Source organism: Lepidochelys kempii, chromosome 5, assembly GCF_965140285.1.
Source record: "Lepidochelys kempii isolate rLepKem1 chromosome 5, rLepKem1.hap1, whole genome shotgun sequence".
Classification (NCBI taxonomy): Eukaryota; Metazoa; Chordata; order Testudines; family Cheloniidae; genus Lepidochelys; species Lepidochelys kempii.
In genome coordinates, this window is record NC_136384.1 from 130572546 (window position 1) to 130584961 (window position 12416).

Genomic DNA, 12416 nt, shown 5'->3' on the forward strand with positions numbered 1-12416 from the left:
CGCAGCTGCCAGTCTCTAATCCCACTTCCTGGCCCATCGGCTCCCTCCTGTACAAGTCGCCACTGCTCCTGGGCTGGAGCCTCTGCTGGGTGTCCTCCTTCCTCAGCCACCCGCCCTGACTGAGCAGCTCTGCAGGCTTTTGTACTTGACTCTCGGTTGGAGCATGCCCAGCAGAGCCTCAGGGGCGTGGCTTCTTCTGCCAGCAGGGAAGGGTTGACCGTCTCCTTCCCAGTGCTGGGCCTGTCCACCTTGTCACACACCCTTCCCCTTAGAATGATGGTAGGGGTTTCCCCTGCCCTGTCCCCTTCCTCGTCCTTCTCTTCTCCCATCCAAGAGAAAAAGTCTGCATTTTTGTGGGCCTTACCTAGCCTGTGCAGTACTTGAAAGGAATAGGGCTGGAAGCACAAATACCACCTTATAATTCGGTCATTCGTTTCTTTCATGCTTTTAATCCAGCGGAGAGGGGCGTGATCAGTCACTAAGAAGAAGTGATTCCCCAGCAAGTAGTAGCGCAGTGCGTCGACTGACCACTTAACTGCGAGGGCCTTCCACTCTATGGTAGCGTAGTGCGTCTCACGCGGAAAGAGCTTCCAGCTGAGGTATAAAATGGGGTGGTCTTCCCCCTCTACCTCTTGCGACACTACAGCTCCTGTCCCTACTCCAGACACATCTGGCTGGAGAATGAAAGGCTTTGTAAAGTCGGGTTGGGTTAACACAGGCTCCCTGGTCAGTTGTTCTCGGAGCGCATGGAAGGCGTTCTCACATTCCTCCGTCCATTGGATCTTCTGGGGCTGGGTTTTCTTTGTTAGGTCCGTCAAGGGGGCAGCCAGTGTTGAGAAATTAGGGACAAGCCGCCGATAATACCCCGCCAACCCTAAGAATTGTCGTACCTGTTTTTTGGATTTAGGGGTGGAGTAGTCCCTCAAAGCCTGTACCTTATCTACCATGGGGCATAATTTCCCTTGCCCTACCGTATAGCCTAAATAAGTCACCTCCCGCTGTCCTAAATGGCATTTGGCTGGATTCGCCATGAGGCCGGCGTCATCCAGGGCTTGTAGTACCTTGGTTAGGTGCTGCATATGGTATCGCCAGTTGGAGCTATAAACGACAATACCCTCAACACACAAAAAAGAAGCTTAGAAGAAGTGGTAGGTTGGACAAATGACCAGGAGAAGTATAAAAATATTGCTCGGGCTTGCAGGAGTGAAATCAGGAAGGCCAAATCACACCTGGAGTTGCAGCTAGCAAGAGATGTTAAGAGTAACAAGGATTTCTTCAGGTATGTTGGCAACAAGAAGAAAGTCAAGGAAAGTGTGGGCCCCTTACTGAATGAGGGAGGCAACCTAGTGACAGAGGATGTGGAAAAAGCTGAAGTACTCAATGCTTTTTTTGCCTCTGTCTTCACGAACAAGGTCAACTCCCAGACTGCTGCACTGGGCAGCACAGCATGGGGAGGAGGTGACCATCCCTCTATGGAGAAAGAAGTGGTTCGGGACTATTTAGAAAAGCTGGACGAGCACAAGTCCATGGGGCTGGATGCGACGCATCCGAGAGTGCTAAAGGAGTTGGCGGCTGTGATTGCAGAGCCATTGGCCATTATCTTTGAAAACTCATGGCGATCGGGAGAAGTCCCGGACGACTGGAAAAAGGCTAATGTAGTGCCCATCTTTAAAAAAGGGAAGAAGGAGGATCCTGGGAACTACAGGCAAGTCAGCCTCACCTCAGTCCCCGGAAAAATCATGGAGCAGGTCCTCAAGGAATCAATTCCGAAGCACTTAGAGGAGAGGAAAGTGATCAGGAAGAGTCAGCATGGATTCACCAAGGGCAAGTCATGCCTGACCAATCTAATTGCCTTCTATGACGAGATAACTGGCTCTGTGGATGAAGGGAAAGCAGTGGACGTGTTGTTCCTTGACTTTAGCAAAGCTTTTGACACTGTCTCTCACAGTATTCTTGCCAGCAAGTTAAAGTAGTATGGGTTGGATGAATGGACTATAAGGTGGATAGAAAGCTGGCTAGATTGTCGGGCTCAATGGGTAGTGATCAATGCCTCCATGTTTAGTTGGCAGCCAGTATCAAGTGGAGTGCCCCAAGGGTCGGTCCTGGGGCCGGTTTTGTTCAATATCTTCATTAATGATCTGGAGGATGGTGTGGATTGCACCCTCAGCAAGTTTGCAGATGACACTAAACTGGGAGGATAGGTAGATACGCTGGAGGGTAGGGATAGGATACAGAGGGACCTAGACAAATTAGAGGATTGGGCCAAAAGAAATCTGATGAGGTTCAACAAGGACAAGTGCAGAGTCCTGCACTTAGGATGGAAGGATCCCATGCACCGCTACAGACTAGCAACCGAATGGCTAGGCAGCAATTCTGCAGAAAAGGACCTAGGGGTTACAGTGGACGAGAAGCTGGATATGAGTCAACAGTGTGCCCTTGTTGCCAAGAAGACCAATGGCATTTTGGGATGTATATGTAGGGGCATTGCCAGCAGATCGAGGGATGTGATCGTTCCCCTCTATTCGACATTGGTGAGGCCTCATCTGGAGTACTGTCTCCAGTTTTGGGCCCCACACTACGAGAAGGATGTGGAAAAATTGGAAAGAGTCCAGCGGAGGGCAACAAAAATGATTAGTTGACTGGAGCAATTGGCTTATGAGGAGAGGCTGAGGGAACTGGGATTGTTTAATCTGCGGAAGAGAAGAATGAGAGGGGATTTGATAGCTGCTTTCAACTACCTGAAAGGGGGTTCCAAAGAAGATGGATCTAGACTGTTCTCAGTGGTAGCTGATGACAGAACAAGGAGTAATGGTCTCAAGTTGCAGTGCGGGAGGTTTAGGTTGGATATTAGGAAAAACTTTTTCACTAGGAGGGTGGTGAAACACTGGAATGCGTTACCTAGGGAGGAGGTGGAATCTCCTTCCTTAGATATTTTTAAGGTCAGGCTTGACAAAGCCCTGGCTGGGATGATTTAATTGGGGATTGGTCCTGCTTTGAGCAGGGGGTTGGACTAGATGACCTCCTGAGGTCCCTTCCAACCCTAATATTCTATGATTCTATGATCAATGTATGCTGCGGCATTCAAACTGTGGGGGCTCAGTACCTGGTTTATGAGTCACTGGAATGTAGCCGCAGCACCATGCAACCCGAAGGGCATCACTGTAAACTGAAAAAGGCCCAATGGCGTAGGAAAGACTGTCTTTGCTCGTGAGGTAGGTGTCAGAGGGATCTGCCAATACCCCTTGGTTAAATCCAGGGTGGAGATAAATTCTGCCTGTCCTAGTCTTTCCAGTAACTCATCCACCCATGGCATGGGTAGGCGTCAAAGTGAGAGATGGCATTCACTTTGCAAAAGTCTATGCAAAATCTTACTGAACCGTCTGGTTTGGGGATCAGCACTACGGGACTTCTCCAGTCACTCCTCGATTCTTCCACCACCCCCAGGGTTAACATCGATTCCAACTCCCTCCGCACAGTCTCCCACATTTTCTTAGGGAGCGGGCGGTGGTTGTCTCTCACCTTTTGGCCGGGGATAGTGCGATATGGTGGCTGATCACCGTTGTCTTCCCTGGTTGAGCGGACAGTACCATGGGGAATGCGGCTACCACCTGCTGTATCTGTTCTCATTGTGTAGGGTTGAGCTCTTGGCCAGTGTCTACCCTGCCCGGCTCCTTGTACTCACTGGATAAGGGCCCAAGCTTGGGCTCTGGGGGGTATGGGGCAATCATAAAACCCTCTCGGACCTTCCACGCCTTCAGCAGGTTCACGTGGTATATTTGGGTGTCCCTTCATCATCCGGACATCCGGATCTCGTAATCAATGGGCCCCACCCACTGAACCACCTCGAATGGTCCCTGCCACTTGGCTGATAATTTAGACTCAGAGGATGGCAGCAACAGCAGAACTCGGTCCCCCGGTTCGAAGTTCCTCATCTTCATCCCTCGATTGTACTGGATCTGCTGGTTGTGTTGTGCTTGTAACAGGTTCTCCCTGGCTCAGGTGCCTAGTTCCCGAAGCCATTCCCTCAAATGGAGGATATGCTGGACCGAACTTTTGACCTGGGTCTCTTGTTCCTTCCAGGTTTCTTTCAAGAGGTCCAAAATCCCCCAGGGTTGTCTCCCGTAGAGGAGCTCGAATGGGAAGAACCCTGTGGAAGTTTGTGGCACCTCACGTATGGCAAAGAGGAGTGCTGGCAAGTACTTGTCCCACTGATGGGGGTCGTCCCCCATGAATTTCTGCAGAATTGCCTTCAGGGTCGCATTAAAGTGTTCTACCAATCTGTCCATCTGGGGATGGTAGACAGAGGTCTTAAGGGCCCGGATGTTCAGGGGTCTGCAGAGCTCTGCCATCAGCTTGGAGGTTACATTAGTCCCCTAGTCTGTCAGTATCTCTCGTGGCAAGCCCACCCGGGAAAATATCTGTAATAGCTCATTGGCGATGACGGGGGCCGTAGTTGTTCGTAAGGGTACTGCCTCTGGATACCTAGTTGCATAGTCTACTACGACCAGGATGTATCTATGTCCCAAGCTACTTTTCTCCAGGGGTCCCACCAGGTCAAGGCCAATCGGTTCAAAAGGGGTGCCAATCACTGGTAGAAGCACCAGGGGGGCTCTGGGTACCCCCTTTGGGCCAGCCTTCTGGCACTCTGGACAAGAGGCACAGTAATCCCGGACCTCTTGGTGTATGCCTGGCTAGAAAAAAACGTTCTCAAGTTGTAGGAAAGTCTTTTCTCGCCCCAAGTGTCCTGCCCAGGGGACCGCGTGGGCCAGGTGGAGCAGTGCTCATCGGAAACTTCAGTGGACCAACAATTGGCACACCTCAGCTCGTGTCTCTGGCTCCTGGACCACTTGATAAAGTAAGTCGTTGTAGATTTCAAAATGGGGCCTTGCGGCCGATATTGCTGAGGATGGGTCTTCCCGTCCCAGCTGACCGCTTGCTCCCAGGCTCGACTAAGGCTGGAGTCCCCTCTCTGTTCCTCCAAGAAATCTCCATCAACCTCCAGCCACCTCGTCTCTTCTCCTGTCGGACCGTCGGTCGGGGTTTGGCTCCCTTCAGTTACTTCGGGCCCTCTCAGTGTCCTTTCCAAGGGGTCTTGTGCCCCGGGTTGGCCCAACAAACCATGCCTCCCATAGCAGGCTCTCTTCCTCTTCACGGGCTGTCCGCTCCAACCCCGCATAAGACCGGCAAAACCAGGCCAGTTGCAACCCAAGACCACGGGGTATGCTAATCTAGGGGCCACCCCCACTAAGCAATGTGCCTCTCATTGGGTTACCTCCAGTTGTACCCAGACGGTGGGATAAGCCTTCACGTCCCCATGTATACATTGTAACTGTATCGGGGCCCCAGCGGGAAGGGAGTCCTCTACCAGTCCCGTGTGAATGACAGTCTGGCTGCACACTGAGTCAACCAATGCGAAGGTTGGGGTTCCCTCCACTCGCACCGGGATCACCACCTTCGCCAGCCCGTCCTTCCGGGCTTGTCGGTCCGCCATCAGGACCTGTCCATAATTACACTCCATGTAGGGGCACTCTCTCCTGAAATGCCCCCTTTGTCCGCACTGGTAGCATCTATTGTGATTCCCCTCTGAGGGTAGGGTGCCTTGCAGTAGGCTTGACTCCCCAGACGGGTCCTCTTGGTCTCGGCGCAGGCGCGCCGCCGAGGGGCCCCGGGGCTTGGGGTTTGTTGGAGACCCCGACTGCCAGATGGGCAAATGGGGACCTCCCCCACCGGTCATATGCACCGCTCCCTCTGGGGGTCAGACTCCCCCTCCTGAAGTCCTTGTCTTAAGACCAGCTCGCTCTTCTGGCTCTGCTGCCATGAAGTCTTCGACGAGGGACGTAGCCTCTGCGAGGGTCTTTGGCTGGTGTCGCTGCACCGACTCCTTCCCCCCGGCAGGAAGGATCCAGAGGAACTGTTCCAGTGCCACAGCCTTGGCCACCTGGCAACTAGTATGGCAATCAGGCTCTAGCCACCTCCAACAGAGGTCACGGACCTTCTGGGCTACGGCCCGTGGTCTGGCCCCGGGCGGATATTTCTCTTGACGCAACCTCTGTCGATATGTCTCCGGACCGATGCCCATCTGGTCTAGGATGGCAGCCTTAACCTTCTCATATTGCAGCACCTCCTGTGGGTCCAGATTGCGGTAAGCAGCCTGCGTGGGTCCCGTTAAATACGGGGCGAGAATAGTGGCCCAATGCTCGAGGGGCTACTGACTGGCCGTAGCTACCCATTCAAAAATTACTAAGAAGGTTTTGGGGTCGTCCCCTGGCCCCATCTTCGTCAGCCGCACTGGTAGTCCCCCCGCAGCCCTCCCCTGGCCCTCCTCCAGCTGGGTTGGGGGAGGACTGGCTGCCGTTTTCAACAAGGTCACCACCAAATATGCAGGTCACCACCAAATATGCAGGAGTCACACCTGGGCTGCTAGGGCCATGGTGCAACTGCTCTTGGCACATGGATTCATGGGTGGGATGGTTCTCTTTAACGCTCTCTTAGAGCATTGTAACTGGATGATGATGATCATTCAGAATTCATTGGCTGTGCTGTCTGGAAGGTAAAACAATTATTTTAAATGTCATGAAAGTTGCACTAAGAAATCATTACTAGCATGCCCAGCTACTGGATTTTCCACTGTTTGCTTTAAACTTGCATCAACACCCTGGAGTATTTTTAGAGCAGATGAAATGGGATGTGAAATTGGATACTGGGCAGTTTCCGCCTCCCGCCACCCAAATCTGTTGTGTGTTTCGTCTCTAATGCCAGGTGACATTGATGGGTTGTGTGACATTTTTCTATCTTGTCAGAGACAATGAACTAAGTGTCAGAGGCTGCTGCACCCTATAAAGTCTCCCCATGAGAAACAGTGAGAGAAAAACTGTGTTTTGTTTTGGTTTTGGGGTTTTTACTTGAACATCTGAAGAGCGTATATTGCTCCTGAAAGGCCCCAGCCTGTCTGATGAGCTGGAACTGGTGGGCAGAGCCCAGCAAAGTGAGGGAACACGGCCCCCTCAGAAGAGGGAGGGCCACAGCACCAGGACTTAATCTACTACCAGGGAGGTACAAACAGGAATTGGGGTGCAGGTCACAGGACCAAAATGAGAGATCTAGAGGGGACCACTGAACACAGAACCGAGGACAACGCCCCCTGCTCTGCAGAGAAGTCAGTGGCCACCGCCCAGAGGAACTCTGCCCATATGCATGAGTGTAGCAGTAAAAGGAAACGACCACCTGCAGTCACAGACTTCCCCCGACCCGTCAAGCTCCCCCTCCTAGACTGATGGATGGCCATCTTGGCCAATGCTAGGAGGAGGTTGCAAGGGTCTGGTCTTAAGACTGTGACATGCCTGCAGGCTGAAATCCTTCATATAGCCACAGAACAAGCCCAGGGCACCAGCCATACAATCACCAGCCCTGACCTGCTCTAGCAGTGGGGGTGGGGAAGAGGTAGCTCAGGCTTCCGCGTCCATTCAGTGCAGAGAGGCATCACCAGAGATGTCACAGTGCTGATGAGCTCATCTCTCCAGCGTGTTGTGTCAGGACTACCCTCAATCCCAAACTGGGGCAGGGAGAGCGTTCCTCAGCTGTGCCAGGGCAGCTCTCATGTTCCGCACAACATGGGGCCTGCCTCCGCAGCTCAGACTGGGATTTAGCCTCCCAGCTACAAAAGAAGCTCTCCCGATGAAGACTGGCTGAGTTGAACCTGAGGCATTGGGTTGGCCCAGGACAGATCTCCCAGCAGGTGAGTCTAGAAGTGTCCTGAATGTACTTAGATGGTGTCAATGGAAGTGGCTGTTCTGGTTGTAACAGCTGTTCTGGTTCTGGTCTCCTCTGCTCACTCACCCTATTGAGTGAGTGGGGGTGGGCTGAGAGAGATGTGATCATGGTCTAGCTGGGCTTACCCCAACTGCCATGTCCGAATAAGAGAGCAATGGGGGTTCCAGTTGGTAAGCTGGCCCAGTTCATACAGTGCCAGGAACCAACGGGAAAATTCGGGAGGCAGATCCAGGTTCAGATTCGGAACCTCTGTGCTGCCACTTGCTCTGTGCTGACTGAAATGGGGCTCCTGGAGCGTAAACACAACAACAAAAGTTTCCGTGGTGGCTGAGACGTGTTTGTGTTTTGTGCTTTGAAAACCGTAAAGCTTTTCTGTGCCAGTGGGTCAGAGAGCAGTAGGGGTCCTTGGGGCTGGCAATAGCAAAGTGGGCACCATTAAGAAGAGCAGCTTTGGTTTGCCAGGCTGTTTGACTTTCCCATGTTATCGGAACAGTAAATGGCACAAACTCCAGTGGGAAGCCTAATAACCAGGGTGCCTTTTGAATGGTCACCCAGATTCTGGGTGTGTGGGGGTTTTTTCTACGTGACGCGGCCAGCATGGTGATATCACACCTGTTTTGTTCAATCACAGTTATTTAGCTGATTACAACAAGTTGTGGTCCCATCAGTTCAATATCAAGAAGAATCATTTATTTCCTGTTACTGCATATGTCCACGTTGAAGCCACTTACCCAGTGGGGCATTTTTCCCGCTTGTGGATCGTGATGATGAAACTGAAGAACCAGGACCGTTACCACCACCGAGAGACCAACAATGACCATGATGCTAGCGAAATATTGAGCTGCAATTAAAAAATAACAAAGGAGAGGTGGGTTTGATTAGAAATGACAGGGTGAAATCTGCAGTCCTGATTGTGGTCCTGTGCCGCCCCCATGTGAGAGAGTGAGCTTCCCCTCCAGGCTGAAAAACACTGTTGAGCCCCTGCAAAGAAATGCCAGGCATGGGCCCTGTAAGCGACTCATCATCAGAAAAAGGGGCCCTGTGAATGCAGGCGTTCCTGCAGCCCCTGACTAATTAAATTGTAATGGCACTTACGCAAAGGACAAGGGCTATACGTTTCTAGAATTCTATCAAATACAGTATGTCTTTGCATAAGAAAACTATATCAAGGGCTAGATTTGCAACAAGCCCTGAAACGAGGCAGCATGTAGTTGCACTGCTCCAGGAGCAGGGGCCAGGTTGTGACTGAGATGTCGTCTGGTCCTTAGGTCCCCATCTTGGTCCGTGGAGGAGCTAATCTGTGCCAGCTCTCCATCTCCCTGTCCCTGCTATGCCACCACATGTGCACAGGGGCGGCATGTTTGTATAATTTTTGGTGGTGCCCAGAATGGGTCCCGCCTTGTAAGCCGATATATATTTTTAAAAATAATGTAAAAATGTGAGGGCTCTGGGCTGGGGCTGGGGTTGAGGGGTTTGGGGTGTGGGAGGGGCTCTGGGCTAGGGCAGAGTGTTGGGGTGCGGGAGGGTGAGGGCTCTAGCTGAGGGGTGTGGGAGGGGCTCAGGGCTAGGGTAGAGGGTTGAGGTGCGGGGGTGAGGGATGTGGGGTGGGGTGCAGCCAGGGATGAAGGATTCAGAGTGCAGGAGAGGACTCAGGGCTGGGGCAGAGGGTTGGGGTTTGGGGGAGAGGTGAGGGATCTGGCTGGGGGTGCGGGCTCTAGGGTGGGGCAGGGCAGGGGATGAGAAGTTTGGGGTGCAGGCAGGCTGCTCCAGGGCTGGGGCCAGAGAGGAGCACTGTCCCCAGCCCTCTCCCCACTGGCAACAGCGAGCTCCCTTTCCCCCACAGCAGCATTGCCCAATGCTTTGGGGGAGGAGCCAAGGTTCTGCCCAGCTGTGCAGGAGGGGGGGTGGCAGCCCCGAGGTACAGGAAGTCTATGCAGGGGAATAATAATGAGGCACCTTATGCCCACTCATTCCTCTACACTGGTCATTAAGCAGGTCACAGTCAAGCCCTAAAATAAGCGAAGTACCTGACTCCAGCAAAGTACCTGGAGGAACTTCAGCTTTGAGGCTCTCTGTCCACTGCTGTCTGTGTCAGGGTATTGCAAACCAGCTCAGCAATGTATGAATGCTTTGATATCCTATGCACTATCCCATGATAGTCGGGAGCTGGGGAGTTTATGGATGGGTGAAACTTGTGCCAGTCAGGACTTCGGAGAGTTAATGTTGTTTCATACACTGGGCTGGAAAGTGAGCAATATGATTGTGCATATAGCAGATTAGTTGACTGATAAAAGGAGATGTGCGCAGCCTACTCATGCTGCACTCTGAATGCATAGCTTTTGTCTTTTTGTATATGATCAAAGGGACACAGACCAACAGCCTTCTCAGTAGGGTTACCGTACGTCCGTATTTTCCTGGACATGTCTGGCTTTTTGGTTCTTAAATCACCGTCCGCGAGGAATTTTTAAATATCTAAAAACGTCCGGGATTTTGTCATTATTATTTTTCCCCAAAGAAGAATTAATCATTCAAGAAAGAAAGTGAATGTTGATTACTCTAGAGAGTGTCCGCTTTTCCCCCCTAGCTCTCAGTGCTTGCGCCATGAAACAGCTGTTTTGCACGGCTGGGAGGAAGTGGGGAAGAGGGGGAACGCAGTGCGCTAAGGAGAGGAGGCGGAGCCGGGGCGGGGATTTGGGGAAGGGGTCCAATGGGGCAGGGAGGGGGCGGAGTTGGGGCGGGAACTTTGGGAAAGGGGTTGGAATGGGGGTGGGGAAGAGGTGGAATTGGGGTGGGCCCAGGGGGTGTGAGCAAATTCCCCCTGCCCTATGGATTGTCCTCTTTTTTGAGTGTTCAAATATGGTAACCCTATTCTCAGCAGTGTAGTCATTGCCAATGCAAGATAACTGCCAATAGGGATGCCTGATTTGACAGCCTTTAGTAGTGGAGGAAGTATGACTCATTCTGTCATGTCGAGCATAGTGCTGAAAGCAGAAACTGCAGGCCAACCCTGCAGCACACCATGATCATTTCTGTGCAGCTTTCACCTCAAAATCAAGCCCCCGTGCCCACTGATTAAAGGAGGTCTCTGGTGTCTCTCCGTAACCAACACACTAGCCAGATAGGAAACCTATAACAAAGAAGCAAGGTGACAAGAGAGGAAGGATGATGCAGTAGTTAGGGCATCAGAGTAGGACTAGAGACTCTGGTTCAATTCTTTGCTCCACCATAGACCCCTGTGGGAAATTGAGCCCTGGTCCCACCTGAAAGGTATGTTGTTAGGATAAATATATTAAAGATTGTATGGCATTCAGATACAACAGTAATGGAGGCCTTATTAAAGGTGGAAAAACTCGATGGAATATTTTGTGATATTGGACTTTTGAAAGGAGATCCAGTACAACTAACCTTAAGAGACAACGCTGCAGCTAGCCAAGGGAAAATGCATTTTCTGCCTATCCCAAATCAAGTTTTAGGGCAGACAATAAACAGAGATGGAATCCGTCCTAGCCCTGAGAAACCCAAAGCAATTTGAGAAGACCTGGATCAAGTACCACTAAGGCCTGGTCTACAGTACGCGGTTATTTCGGAATTAGCTGAGTTATCTCGAAATAAAACTGGTTCCATCCACACGACCAAACCAGTTTTTTCAATTTAAAGGGCTCCTTATTCCGATTTCTGTACTCCACCTCGGCAAATGGAGTAGCTCTAAAATTGAGATCGCAGTTCCGGGTTACAGGTACTGTGGACACAATTCGACGATATTGACTTCTGGGAGCTATCTCAGAATGCTCCCTTGTGACCGCTCTGGACAACACTTTGAACTCCAATGCACTAGCCAGGTAGGCAGTAAAAGCCCTGGGAACTTTTGAATTTCCTGTTTGGTCACCATCAGCACAGGTGACCATCAGCACAGTCCATCATCACAGGCGACCACACAGTCTCGGATTCACAGAAAGTTCCAGCATGGTCCAAACGGGAGGTACTGGATCTCATTGCATGTTGGGAAGACAAATCTGTTATGGCAGAACTACGTTCCAAAAAAGAGAATGCAAATACGTACGCTGAAGTCTCCAGGGCCATGACGGAAGGAGGCTACTCTAAGGACACAGAACAGTGTTGTACAAAAATCAAGGAGCTCAGGCAAGCATACCAAAAAGCAAGGGAGGTGAACAGGTGCTCTGGGTCACAGCCCCATCATGCCGTTTCTATCATGAGCTGCATGCAATTATGGGGGGCGATGACACCACTACCCCACCACTGTCCATGGACACCTGCAAGGGGGGAGTAGCATGGAGTGAGGATGATGAGTTTTTGGAGGACAAAGAGGAGGAGGAGGACAGTGCACAGGCAGCAAGTGCGGAATCTGTTTTTTCCCCCAGCCAAGAACTATTCTTAATGGTGGAGCCAATAGTCTCCCCCTTCTCTCAAAGCATGCTGCCGGACCATGACCCTGGAGAAGGCACTTCTGGTGAGTGAGAGCTTGATCGGAGCCACACGGTGGGGGTTGGGGGGAAACCCAGCCGCGCTGGGTGGTTCACGTTTAGTTTAAAGGCCTCATCACTGCTCCGAGCCTCATCGGAGCCCTGCAGTGTGTGTGTAGGGGGGCGGGGGAGGGTGTTGTGTGAAGCGATCATCCCAGAGAGCCC

At 51.8% G+C, this 12416-nt stretch overlaps 1 protein-coding gene across 1 annotated transcript in view; it reads right to left on the reverse strand.

Moving 5' to 3' along the window:
• LOC140911863 (neuronal acetylcholine receptor subunit alpha-7) overlaps positions 1 to 12416 on the reverse strand; it is a 133082-nt gene that overhangs the window by 13145 nt on the left and 107521 nt on the right. The window contains exon 9 of the mRNA XM_073345879.2: positions 8502 to 8611. Coding sequence (XP_073201980.1) covers positions 8502 to 8611 — 110 coding nt within the window. The remainder of the gene's footprint in view (positions 1 to 8501; positions 8612 to 12416) is intronic.